General features: G+C 47.8%; 1 protein-coding gene across 2 annotated transcripts in view; it reads right to left on the bottom strand.

Moving 5' to 3' along the window:
* LOC107272736 (irregular chiasm C-roughest protein) overlaps nucleotides 1-14239 on the bottom strand; it is a 59927-nt gene that overhangs the window by 17555 nt on the left and 28133 nt on the right. For both annotated transcript variants that reach the window (XM_015750186.2, XM_015750185.2), the window contains exons 2-3: nucleotides 6981-7306; nucleotides 575-807 (exon numbers count right to left, since the gene is read on the bottom strand). In XM_015750186.2, coding sequence (XP_015605672.1) covers nucleotides 575-807; nucleotides 6981-7306 — 559 coding nt within the window. The remainder of the gene's footprint in view (nucleotides 1-574; nucleotides 808-6980; nucleotides 7307-14239) is intronic.

Below are 14239 nucleotides of genomic sequence, written 5' to 3' on the forward strand. Positions count from 1 at the left end.
GGGGGGGGGGGCGGGCCCACCCCCGGGTGAGAGGGATGTGGGAAGCTGTGTTCCGCCCTTAGCGTTTCTGCAGCTGTGGTCGCGAACTTTCAAGCCGTTCCAGCAATTTCCAAGAGAATTCTCGAGAAACTACCCCCAAGGACTTGAGGAAAGCTCATCTAGAAGCTCCCTTAAGGGTGCCGTCCTTAATTCGTGCATCCACCGTGGTCGGGAGCTTAAACCGCCCTTGTCTATAAGGACATGGCGAGGAATACTTACCCTGCAACGCCTCGTTACGCCATTTAGAAAATTCATTTTAGGGGAAGCGCTGGTCTACGTAGAAAAGCACAATATAGTTATAGCTATGTGCCATATCGCCATATGAGATGCACCAGGCAAGGAGGTCGGGACCCCCACACTACAGCCAGAGACATCCGTGCACGTGGTCGTCTAGCAGGCAGTGTCTTACATGCCATATGACTACCCCCGTTTTCCCTTATGAATTGATCAGCATCGCGGGGACGAGTCGCCGAGTAGGTACAGCGACATTCGAATAATCGGACTGTGCCCGCGAGATACTAAGAAGAGTATTTACCTCGGCTGGTGGTTTCCCTGCGACACTGACGCACTCTATGACGAGTTCTCGGTCCTCGGTCGTCACCAGGAAATCACCCTGGGTAATTTTCGGTTTCTGAGGCGGCACCAGGACGCTGAGCCAAGCGAATCTTGAGCGCAGCCCAGGTTGTCCGTCATTGGTGGGCGACGCTTGACACTGGTACTTGCCGTCGTCTTCCAGTTCCACGGGATATATGTGCAGGGAGAAGTCGCCTGAAAACAATTAAGAAACAGGATCAGTTTTCAATTGTTCTGTGAGATGCAATGAACAGGTGCAGGCGTCCGTTCGAGTATTTTGTGGCTCCCGTAATTAACATCTCGCTGCGTCGGCGAGAAAAAGCAGCGTGCTCAAATAAACGTCTTTTTTTTTTTTTTATATATTAAAATAAACGTCTCTAGCAGGAATAATCTATCCTTGATAAGTGATTGGGGAAAGAGGAGAGAGAGAGAGAGAGAGAGAGAGAGAGAGAGAGAGAGAGAGAAAGAGGGAGCACCGTTGGCGGCTGGCAGTGGTGGTGCCATCTACCATCGGGATTCACCATGGGGTCGTCCCTGTTTTCCAGGGTGTAACACAACCATTGGTTAATTACGCTCGATAGTCTATTAATCTGCGCAAAATCGGCCATTAGGAAAGGCGAGCGCCAGTTAAACGAATCACTCGCCGAGTGCTTTTCCGGCAAAAGCTCTCTCTTCCTCTCTCTCTCTCTCTCTCTCTCTCTCTCTCTCTCTCTCTCTCTCTCTCCTCTTTCCCCAATCACTTATCAAGGATAGATTATTCCTGCTAGAGACGTTTATTTTAATATATAAAAAAAAAAAAAAGACGTTTATTTGAGCACGCTGCTTTTTCTCGCCGACGCAGCGAGATGTTAATTACGGGAGCCACAAAATACGGTGTTTCTGATTCCTTCCAGGGACACTTTGCGACCTGGTAATTCTGTCAACAGGAGCAAAGTGTTCCGCCTCCTCAGTACGCAGGAATGCCAACAGTAAAGATTAGCCCTAAGAAGATTTAAAGGCCACATCGTAAGTTGGCGCACGGCAGCTTCCCAAGAATTTTCCTTTTATTTGTATTTTTATTACTTTCACTTCATATTATTATTCGTAATTTGGCATTCGATTCGCGTTAATGGGATCTTCGTTATTGCATTTGCGGTCTGTCGCTAATTCTGGTTCAGCTTACAGTATTACGGATGCCTGCGTGAGTGGCCGTGGTGCTTTGTATTGTCCAATACACATTAGATGATTACGGGAAATCATTCGATTGCGACGGGGAACTAGGACGTTTCAAAGTAAAATACAAAATTGCATGGAATAAGTACGATTCGGACGTGTTGGCGATTGGCCTATTCTTAAATTCTCCCACTCTGTTTTATCCTTCAATTTGCGCTTCTGCATTATTATTTTGATTCCATCGACGACGTGACTTTACGTACTCTTGCAAAATTTTACGGAACCCTTAATATTTTTAAAAATGATTAAACGCGACTGAATATACGTATATGTGTCATTAGTGACGTTTTACAGGACGTAAACAAGAATGGAGCGACGTTCCGTCGCGGTGGCTCCTATGGGCCATTATTTAAATTGTTCTGCCTCTCATTTTTCTGGGTTCCCCTTGTCTCGACATCCTGTTCTCCCTTCTGGAATAATACAACGATAGGAGGCGAACTTCCTCGAACAAAGAAGGATTTATTTAAATATCAAGCGGTCGCCTCCCATTGGGAGTCTTATGTCCTTTGTCTACCATAGGGACGCAGGTTCTCCATCAGGCATTTTTCACTAAATGAGCAATCGATCGTAGTCATCGGAATGTGCGCGTCCCCTTTCTCTTTCTTTCTCCTACAAAACGGTACCTATGGCACGTGTCTCCTCAAATCTTGCCAATTCCCTCGAATTATCATCCTTTGTTTATCGTGAGAAGCTCTTCTTCTGCCTTTGCCAATTGTAGCCTGATTCTGGGCTGTTTGGATTTACATGCGTTTTCGTATAGTATCACGTGCATGTTGGAGTCAGCAGCTTAGGCCGGACTTCTGATGGAAATAATTAATGCGTTTAATGCCGGAAGCCGGAAAGGAGTTTCTCGCGTTAGGAGTTAGTGTTCGAGCGTTAGTGTTCGAGAATGGCCGTTTCACGCAGGATTCGTGGCAGCCGAGAAACTTTGGGAAATTCGAAACACGCGAAACACGCGAGGGATCAGGGGCTCGGCCCCGTCTAAGCTGGAAGAGCGACTAAGGCCACTAATGGTGGCCATGTTGGTCATACTGGCCAAACTCGCTCTAGGAAGGGAGGCTGCTGAAGGACGTATAAGGAGAATAAAAAGATACAGCTGCACACAGAGCCTTTCGTTAATAGTCAAAAAAATGGATACTTCAAGTTGAACCTCAATCCGAACTCTGTGCTATTGACAGGCTCGGAAACTCTCTATACAAGATATTGTACAATGAGAGGCATTTGGCTTACCGAGGCCATTTTGGCACCTATATCTCTAGTGCAATGGGAATTGCATAATTCTTATTCTGCGTTTCTTCGATTATGTAATGCCTTGGCAGCTCACGGAGACGAACAAGAAATTGGTTCTTGCAACGATTAGTCTGCCTCAAGGAACTAGGTCATCTCTATAATTTTTTCATTATTTTTTATGCTGCATAGAAACTCATATACAGAAATTTATCTGTGCTCAGATGCAAATGTGGTTGAGAAAATAATGAAGTTCCTAACAAGGGACGCGTGGCTTTGCATGCAATTTTTCTTAAGAACTATGCTTGTGCATAATTTTGCACTGAGATATATATATATTTTTTATATCTTGGTGTATATTTCCCTAATTTCATGGAAACCACTCTCTTTTGCTAAGGATTTCACTGTTTACGAACTGTCAAAATAAGACATTGAACTGACGGACTGACCAATCGCTCTCTCCCTAGACTCCTCCATGGTAGATTCGAGCACCTCGAGTTCAACTACACAATAAAAAATTGATCCAATCTCTTCTTAATAATATATAAATTAATAAGAAATGTATTTTTTACTATATTCCGCTGTCAATATTGACAGTACTATGTTATACTCCTACGGCTAGGCCAGATTGCTACACAATGGACGTCATGTCTACAAAAGGTGGTACAGTGCTTTGAACAAGAGTTCAGAGGAGTCGAAGCAATTCTGAGAACGACCGCCGCAAGCCGGCACATTTGGTGAATTCGGTAAATCCTGCGTAAAATCGTGCGCATTGACGCATGCTCGGGATATTTTAGGCTCGCACCATAGATTGCAATTCCAGGCTCCCCGAGTGTGCCACGAAAAACGGTGGAGAGAGCGTCGCGTTTCCATTGAGCGAAAGGTTGCAGAATGGAATCGCAGTCAGTATCTGGGCCAACGAGGCAGAAGAAGTCAAAGGGAGTAGAGAAAAGGGGGAAAAAAAAGAAAAAAGGTAAATACAAATGACGGAACAAGAAGGACACATATAGCGAAGAGCGAGAGAGATAAAATATTGCATTTGAGGAAAAATTGCGGTCATCGGCATTTCCAAAAAGCCACTCTGCTCGGTACCCATTCGAGTGCGCGCGCGCGCGCGCGCGCGCGCATGTGCAGCGTGTGGCGTGTATCTTTATGTATATAACACATGCACCTACTGTGTACATATAGATGCGCCAATGCTTTTACGCTTTTAAGGTAAGCATGTGCAGCGTGTGGCGTGTATCTTTACGGCATTTCCAAAAAGCCACTCTGCTCGGTACCCATTCGAGTGCGCGCGCGCGCGCGCGCGCGCGCATGTGCAGCGTGTGGCGTGTATCTTTATGTATATAACACATGCACCTACTGTGTACATATAGATGCGCCAATGCTTTTACGCTTTTAAGGTAACGAACTGGATAGCCTAGACAGATCTGCTCCATTTGCTAGAAATAGAACGATTGGATTCCTGAAGTGGAGCACTCGATGTCCGGGAGTCGCCGAGTGCAGTAAGAATCAGTATCGGCAGGTACGCATGCACTTCTAGCAATTCCAAAACCTAAGTCGTCGAACGACCTGACGTCTTGCAAGTCTCAGGATTCGCAGAGAGCCCTCGTCCGAATGCACTACCAGGAAGCTGTACGCGTGGCCACACCAGAGGCACCTATGCAGCATGCATGAGATACGTGTGCTCTATTGGCAATGATATTGCGCCACTTGCCGCACAAGGACGGCTTCTGCACAATACAGTTGCTCTCTAGTAACAACTGTCGTAATTGCAACTGGAAAGTAGTAGCTGTCGGTTTGCCTGAATGGCACACACACACGCGCGCGCGCGCCATTTGCACACGATGCGGATGAGATATCTAATTGGGAATCGCGTACTGGGACGTAATTAAGGGAGAATTTCGAAATATGAAGTAACGAAGAATACATTCACAAGAGAATTTCATAGTGTGCGAGGCAAAAGTGTCCTCGAAATTTTAGATTATTTAACCAGATTGTCTTTTTCGTTCAGTCTAGATCAATAAAGAGAATCGATCTATCCAGCGCTGTCCTGGAATTGCATTGAATTGCAAATGGCCGATTCCGCTCACGATTATTAGCGTATGCATAGTGTATGAGATGGTGTGAGTATTACATATATTCGTGGATGGGATGGAAGGCAAATTAGACGGCCAAAGAATTTTCCACGCAACTCCAGATTCGTTTGATGCGTATGACGCACTGGACCATCTACATATAGATGGATACGGTGCGACAATCGCATATACATCTATGTATATGGCAGCAATGACGTATCTATATATATTAATTTCATAGGTGAGAAAAGCAGTTCCCGTTGGACCTCGGATGCGTTCGTAACTGGAGCCGTGGACAGCATCATTCTCTGTAGGCTTGGAATTGCAACTGGCGAACATCCCGATGGCGGTTTCCACCTATTGATCTATGGCAGAACCATTAACCACTGGAGCGTGCACCAAATGTTTCAGAACTAATTTAAACTTGCTGCAATTCCAGGAGTGACGTCATTTTAGAACCTTCGAGTCTGCAATTCCGGTGCTCTGTCGGCTCCCGCCGAACCACCAACGATACTAACAGCAGCATCTTCTCCTCAAGTATTTACGCTGGTGTATAGCTGCCCCCCCCAAAACTACATATTTACGTACATTTTATGTAGAGCAGTTGATACAAACTATGCTGCACATTTTGGCCCATTGCTGTGAGCATTGGAGCATCCCACTACTGTCACGTTTCAATGTGCATTTCCCACAGGCTGTCTACTTCGAATGCACCTGCATGCTCTCAGCACGTGCAGCTGAAAATTGTCTTGCAATCGCGAATCATACGGGATACTCGGGTGCCGTAAATAGGAAGCAGCTTCCTGCCAACCGAACGGCACTAAAACTCCCCACGTTGTCCGAATTCTGCCTTAGTTGGAACTAGTAGTTGTGCTTATGCAACGTTCGGAGCCTGCTAAGTGCATTAGGCTGCGTGGGACGTGTCCCTTGTGCCAACTGCCGAGAGAGCTCGTTAGACACGTGTTTGACAATTCCTCCAGAATTACCAAAAGGACATATTGAGGCTGAATGTATTTATTGTAAGAATCTACTGGATCTTCTACTGGAGCTTCTCGAAGGATCCGCCTAGTTTTCCCACATTCTCCTGACATTCGTTGCTGCCAGTAATTACTGATTACTGATTAGCAATTGCTCCCGATAGTCCGACAGTCCGGTCGCGACGTCTCGTTCCGTAGGTCTCACGCGTCTGCGCATTTCGTTCGAAATTCAGTACTTTGGAAATTATCGATCTAAGGACGATTCAATAAAGATTTCTTCTTTGCAGAATGTATCGCGCAAGACAGAAGGGTACGATGCCAATTTCACCAGCGTGCCAATTTCATTTCTCCTTATTCATTCATGCATATTTGCACGAACACCTGTAAACGTATGTTAAACAAATGAAATAAAGGCATGAGATTGCTGACTCGATCGATTCTTGCCAAGGACGACAGGATGATTCAAGATGGAGGCGAGTCAGGACCAGACCGAACGAGAATTCTCAACAGGCTCGGAAAAGGAGCGGACGATTATATATTCATCAATCCGGAGAAGGACTCTTCGCGCGAATGCTATCCCCTAAACGTTTTCAAGGAGCGTCGCGACGGCGACGCTTTCGATGGCGCCGTCATTGTCATTCCTTCTTTCCCTTCTTTCCCTGCTTTCCCTGCTTTCCCTGCTTTCCCTGCTTTCCCTTCGCCCGCTTATCTCATTTGTATTAATATCTCAAATTAAAAATTGGCAAAACTCTCCAAGGCGCATTGAAAAGGCTCAAAGACGTGGCTGCTGGCTAAAGGCTGCTAAAGGCTGCCCATAGGCTACGGTCGTGTCCAGCCGTGTCTCTCTCCAGCGCGCATACAGCTAATGACTGACCTTCCTCGTCGCTGCCAATCATGGCGTATCTCTCGTAGCCCGTGAGGTTCCTCACAGCTCCAAGTCCAAAATCGTCTTTCGTCCATTGGATGGGCCCTTTCTGATCGAGGACCCGACACGGCAGCGTGACCGTGCTGCCGATGACGGCGGTCTGGTCCATTGGCTCGGTCGCGAATCTCTGGTAGACCATTTCCGTGGTGGTGGCAGGCCTGCCTGTCGACGGCTGGAACGACGCACTCGTGGCGTCGGACGACGTCGCCCCCGCGAGCGTAAGCGCGCACCAGGTGAACGCGAGGAACAGTTCGATCCTCAACACCGTCTTCGACCTGTAACAAAGGAAACGGAAGATTTTCATAAGAATCTGAGAATAAAACTATTAATCCTTTAAAAGTATCATAAATGTAAAAAAAGTATCTCGATTTCCCAGTCGCACCAGCGCAAGGAGACGCAAGGAGACGCAATTTGCATCGGACTATCGATGGCAAATGGACTCCCGATGCATTCGCACGCTATTATTGTAATGCACAGCTGCTTGACAAATGCCAGGAGAAACAGCGAGTATTATGATACCAGCCAGTATCGAAGAGAACTTTATTGCAGTGGCAGGAGGGTTGCGAGGAGACGTGTGCGCAACACACGCGAGTGTATACATATATATGTGGGATCCACGAGGGTAGGTAATGCGTGATACGGGCCAATAATGCGAACCGGCATTAGAACGCGATGGCCGACGATAAATTAGCGAAAGAGACACGCGTGCGCATGCGCGCGTCCACACGCGCACACGCAGGTTACGTTAGCTAAGGAGCAGCAAGCTAAGGTTACGCAGCAAGGTTCCCACAGCTGTGCCAAAACTATGAAAGACTTGATGAAATTTCGGACGGTTTTGGCAGGAAGATCGGCGGCGCCACTGGACGAGTGCAGGTGGATCGGCCACTCCGGGAGATGCAGCGCAGGGAAACGCAGGGAAAGGAGGCGCATGGAAACAGACTCGTGTCTTGGGTTCCTGCTAGTCGCCTCGCGACTCTGCAAGCTCGTTGGCCGCAAGACATCGTAAGACGTCTCGTACGACAAGGCGAGCCAGACTTGTAGTCGCTTCTTATTACGAGCTGAATAGGATAATAAGCGGGAAGTCGGTGGCTTAAACGTCTGAATGGAATATACAGGCTAATAACAATAATTGTGCTTGTGCCCGATGTGGCTTATGGCTTAGAGAACATCCGCTTACGCTGCACGTAGATGTTGTAACGTCGTAACGTCGTAACGTCGTAACGTCGTGTCTGTACATAGAGAGACACGTGCACTCCAGACCTACGTACGTTTGGTTGGAGAACACAGATGCACCCGCGCGCTTGGAAAGCAACCCGAATAGGTTCCGAGCTGACCAATAAATTATTGGCACTATCAAAGTGTGCCTGCCCCTTGCCGGTGCTGCTAGCTCGGGGTCGCCGTCTCCGAGAGAAGCCCCGGAAGTAGTCAGACGTTCGCATTTTCGATGCCGAATGCCTTTCGAATGCCTGAGGCACAAAGTACTACCTGATAAGCTACGTTTGTGGAAGGAACTAATCATTATGTCATTCGCGTTAAAGAAATTTGCGAATTAAGGATATTCGCAAAGCTGAGTGTGGCGAGTGAATATTGAGTGAATGATTAATGGAGTCGATCAGCTGGCTAATTGTCGCAGTAAATATATTCCGAGTTCTGCGCTGAGCCTCCTTCGGCAAGCAGCAACCAACGACGCGTCCGATAATTTGCAGAATGCTGGACCAGACACGCAGGTCAAAGGTCCGCTCCGAGGAGAAACGTGTCGGGACGACCAGATTTCGAAATGCCTGAGAACTCGCGCGAGCGGAAGTCGAGCGGATTCGTTGGACTTTTCATCGGTTCGTTTATGCGTGGAGAAGGAAGATTTCGGCTGAATTGCTCTGGCGAATGAAGATGATCATTTCCAGAGGCCTCTAGTGGGCTTCGACCTGCGCGATACGGCGAATGAACGGTGAAAAGCAGCCTTAACAGGCAGTGGTCAAGTGCTAATTGATTGTTTGTCTTGCGTGAGTACTGCGGCGAGAAATCAAAGGTTTGGATAGAGTTAGCGAGGAGGGGGGCGAGGGGGGCCGAGGGTGCTGGGGTGGGGGTGGAAAGTTGATGCTGGAAAGGATTGGAGAGAGACGAAGAGGGGGACAGACATATAGACGTATGGCGCGAGAGAGAGCGAAAGCCAGCCTCTCCTGAGACGCAGCCGGGCGGAAGCTGTTTGCACGAAAGCTAAGCTTTATTCGTATCTGGGCGCACAGGGTCTGCATTAAAGAGCCATTAACCCTCCCTAATCCAAGTATGACGGCGCAACTGGCCACTGCTGTGTTTCGCCATTACGCGAGAAGTCCTGAAGATCCATCGTCAGTGGTTGAGTTTTAGCGGAGAATCGCCAAGAGAAAGAAAGGAGAAAGAAAGGAGAAAGAAAGGAAATGGGAAGCAGGAGAGCCCTGCAGTATGAATTTCTCATGATCCCACGAGAAAGCTCTGTCATCTCGAAACCTTTCTAACTTTCAGAATAAATACCTTAATAATACGTGTGGACTATTATTATCAATGAATTATCACACGTCGAAGTTTTAAAGAGAGCGATAAGACAATATTCCTACCAAATGTTGATTTCTTTTAGACGTCAATTTGCTTCCACTTCTCTCTCTCTCTCTCTCTCTCTCTCTCTCTCTCTCTCTCTGTCTTTCGGTTAGCACTTCTTTCTGTCTGCTAAAGGCACAACTGTTGCGACTGGATGCATTGTGTGCTTGCACAACAATCAACATTGGCTGGGTTCGCCATTGTGCATACAGAGTGCATCGGCATGCAAGTCACTCTGTGCCTCTAGTAGTAGTTACAGCACCACTGGTGCATGCTGGGAAATAGGACAGGCAATAGTAGCAGCGAGCGAGTAGTCGGGCGGAGCGCATGCGCATCTGCATCTGCATAGGTGCACACGTGTGCAAGGAGAAAAGGCAAACTAGAAAATTGATACTCGCCTGCTGACGCGTTGAATGTTCGATTGCATCCGCGATGCAACCTTCGATACTTGAACCCTAAGAAAACAGTCTGCGCCGCCTGTTTGCCTTGCTTAGCTCGCGCAGCACAGCAAGAGTGGCGACACGCCGCATCGGCAAGACGCCGTTACTGTTAATTCGAATGTGCAACAGTAGTCAAAGGATCTAGAAAAGTAGGAGCCATCCTCCCCTGAAACTCTGTGCCGACCCAGTTTCGCCACCGAACCTGTCCGACGCGACCTGATCCCTCCCCTCTACTCACATCTGGACCTGGTCCAAGGCTCCAATCCCACGTGGCCGCTTGCAATAAATACTTAATCGCCTATACATGGGATACACGTGCACACGTAGAATGGCGACTCGCGCGTGTGCCAAGTCCGACGGTCGCACTCGCACGCTCGGATCGCGCACGCACCACCACTGCTCCTATGCACTATTACCTGCTATAGGTCCAAAGGGCGGGTCACCAGTTTCCCGCTACAAGTGGATAAATTGCGATTTAGCGAAATACTATACTGCGGAAGCAGGTAGCACGGCGCATCTTCGGGCAGGCGAGTATCCACACACGTGCGACTTACGTGATCTGATTGTAAGAGGGGGGGATGCTAATGTGAGAAAGTGCGCGGGCAACAGATTTCTATCTTGATAGAAAGTGTCGGGACCTAATGGGATGCTGGGCGGTTATCTTATCACGGGCTCCGAGGGTTGGGGCGATTGTTCGATCTCGTTACCGTGATAAAAGGTAGTGCGCCAACGACTCCGCAGGAACGAGAGAGCGAGAAGGGAAGAGAGAGGGCAGAAGAGATGGCGCGATAGGCGCCAGGGGAGGGGCAGGAGAGGTAGCTGGGGTTGAGGAGGAGGAGGAGGAGGAGGGGGGGGAGTTGGGAGTCGCGAGGCGAAGCGCGTTACGGTTGTTGTGCAGATGGGACGTTTCATTAATTAGCTTAATCTTCAATTAGCCGGGAAACAAAGCGACTCCACGGTGCATCCTATTGTCAAAGAGAAGATAACCTTCCGCTTCGTCCGATCGATTCTCGTAGGGATCGGGTTAAGCCGCTACCTCTTAATTATTAAAAATCAATCAAGTCCTTCGGTAGTTCTGCACAAATATTGTTAGTAGTCGAGACAGACATTCGTCATTTACACAGAGACATAGAAAGATAGACCTCTTAAAATCGCCAAGAAGAGGGACAAAATTGATAAGCAAGCATCAGAATAGAAAAAAAAGGGATGCAACAAAGTTTGAATGGCGAAATGGGTCCAGTGGGCCAGACGAGGGGAGGAGTCAAGGGGTTAAGGAATCGAGGTCGAGTGTATACACTAGAGCCAATTCCGTGAATATGCGGGTGCACGAATGCCCCAAGGAGCGCGCGGTCGTTACCCATAATACCCAATGATATATACGGTAGAGCCGTATAGGCACATTTATATACGTACATAAGATACATCCATATTATATATTATACATACGCCCGAAGGCGACTTCTTAATGCCATAGTTGCGAAGGAAGTTTGTCTAAGGGCGCGCCATCCTTTGGAGCATTATTCGCTTGCACAGTGAGGTCGAGAATCGATGCCGCGATTTACTTTTACCACGTTACTGCCAAGAGCCCACTGAGCTGCCGCTGCTGCCTCCTCTTGGGCACAGCCACTGTCCTACATTGAGTTTCAGAGCATTCCAGCCCAGCCGGCACAGCATCACGATGGACCATCTTATCGTACCACCAGCCTTATCAGGCTGCTGACCCAATAGCAAAAATCGTCCACTTCCTGGCGTAAACAACAAACGCCTCCGTTGCTTTGGACACGCGACCTCAAATTCGTAGGGACATTTGGAAAAGATGTCAGAGTAGTCTGAAGCTTTCATTTTCAATTTCATGGAGACTCAATCACAGAGATTCGAACGACAATATGACGTCGGCGAACGAGGGAAAATAAAACGTGGACACCCTCGTTAAATCCAGCGTGTCACATTTTCCCTCGTGGATTTACAAAGCTGCCGGATTAATACTTAAAAAGCATTGACGTGCCCGTTCTGGGTGCATCCAGTACAAAAACCGAATCCCGTGGTTCCGTAATAGATATTAACGAACACCCCTTGAGTTGTCAGGGTGAGTGAGAGGAAAGAATACATGAAAGGCAATACAGAGCAAGCAAGGGACGGAGGGAGGGAGAGGGTGAAGTGCGATAGGATAGAACCCAGGGGGCAAAAAGCACATGGGGGCTGAATAGGGAGCCCGGCGTGACAGGATCGTGCCAGGAGATAAATCGTTCCCGTTACCGGATCCTGCGAGTATCTGAAATTTCCCCAGGAAGAAAAAAAATACACGCGCACCAACCGTTGCAGCCCTATCTCATAGCATGTGTACATAGCACAGCCCACCAGGAATCTTTGTGGACTGTACGTCAGTGTATCGTCGGCACTACTACCGTCTCAGGATCCTCAACATTTTCCACCGACGGCTTTCGTCCCCCCCCCCTTCCGCCCTTCCACCCCCTTCCACCCTTCATCGATTTCAAATCCCACGAGACGAACGAACGATCCCCTGAACGTCCCCCTTCGTCCTATACCAATTCACCACCCTCTTGCCGATCCCACCGTGTTTAGACAAGCTAAACTAAAAGGTGGACAAACAAAATGGGGATCGTTCAGAGATCGAACGGTCCGACACCTTCGGAAATTACTCATTTCCTCTAGCATCTCGTTTTAGGGCTACGTGGACTTTATCCTCTCTCGCTCTGCGTATCTCTCTTTTCACTTCTCCATTTTCCATCCTTTTCTCAGAGTCCATGCGGAATTACGAGAGAAAGATGAAGAGGAAGAGAAAAAGAAGTGAAGTTTGCGATGGAAGGAGTGCCTCTTCCTCGCATTCCTCCTAATCCTGTGCGACAGTGGCGACCGTCGAATTGTCGCTCGAATGACTTCCTATAGAAATTCATAATGATGGCCTTGCTAATGATCATTCTAACCTGACCTCGCAGCAGTTGGGAAATCAAGCAAGGAACAAGACGAGAGACACGAAGGCCGCGTCACGTATCTGATATTTATGGGGCACCTTGGCACCCTTAAATTCTTGTCGAATTCGGACTCTGAAGGGAAAACCAGGAAAGTAAAGTTGAGAGAGAGAGAGAGAGAGAGAGAGAGAGAGAGAGAGAGAGAGAGAGAGAGAGGACAGAGTGGAGAATCAATATATATTTGACTGTGTTCTATTGACTTATAAATCATTATTTCGCGAAGCGATTTAGACAAATCATCAAATAATTGATGTTTAAATACATGAAGAAAGTTTCACATTACACGAAGTTAACTTAGACATAGGAGTAATAATAGTAATAATAGTAATAATAATAATAATAATAATAATAGAATAAAGTATAGAGAGAAAAAGAGAGGAATAAAGATAAAATGAGAAAGACAAGGAGGGTCGCACAAGCGTCCTCGTCCTCGAGGAAGTTTCTCCATTCGACTCACGATTCCCATTTGCCATCGACAAGCCGCGATACATAGGACACAGCCGAGTTACAGTGCTTCTGCGTATAGTCTCTCACAGCCTGCCGGCCCCACACCACAGTGCTCCACCACGTTGCCAGTGTTTCACGGGGATTCCCCAACCCTTTTCCAGCAACCCTTGAACCTATCGTCCACTAACCCTCATCCTATCCAGCCTCTGCCTGGGGCTGCCCAAGATTTTGTCCCCCAAGTTCTCCCTCCCACGTACCAAACACACCGACCTGCCAGAGCCCTTCGGGAAACCTTCGGGGGTTGTTTTCCCTTCGTCACGAACACTCGCCGGAATTCTCGACCTTTGTCGAGACCTACACGCACGCGCGCATGCGCGTCACTGATATAAATAGGCACACCCTGTTAGGGACGCAGCTTAGTTTGTTCTCTTGTTCTCTCTCTTTCTCTCTCTTTCTCTCTCTTGCTACTGAGCTTTAAATTTTCCTATTACGCATCTCGAAGGGAAAATTGTACTCAGCTACGCGAGTTACAGTCGCAGTATAAATTCTTGAGGATGTTCGAGAAAGCTTTCTCTCTCAAACTATCTATTTTCTTCTCCCTCTCTCTTTTGATCCTCGATCACGTATCTCTCAGAACCTTTTATCTCATTCCTGTAGCGACAGAGCTCTCTCCGTCCTGGCTGGATACGGTCCTGCATAATTCAAGGAGCAATCCTGTCGCGACTTATTGGCCGTCGTCTTGCGACCACTAATATTTTAC

Source organism: Cephus cinctus, unplaced genomic scaffold (genome assembly GCF_000341935.2).
Source record: "Cephus cinctus unplaced genomic scaffold, Ccin1 Ccin1_scaffold1239, whole genome shotgun sequence".
NCBI lineage: Eukaryota > Metazoa > Arthropoda > Insecta > Hymenoptera > Cephidae > Cephus > Cephus cinctus.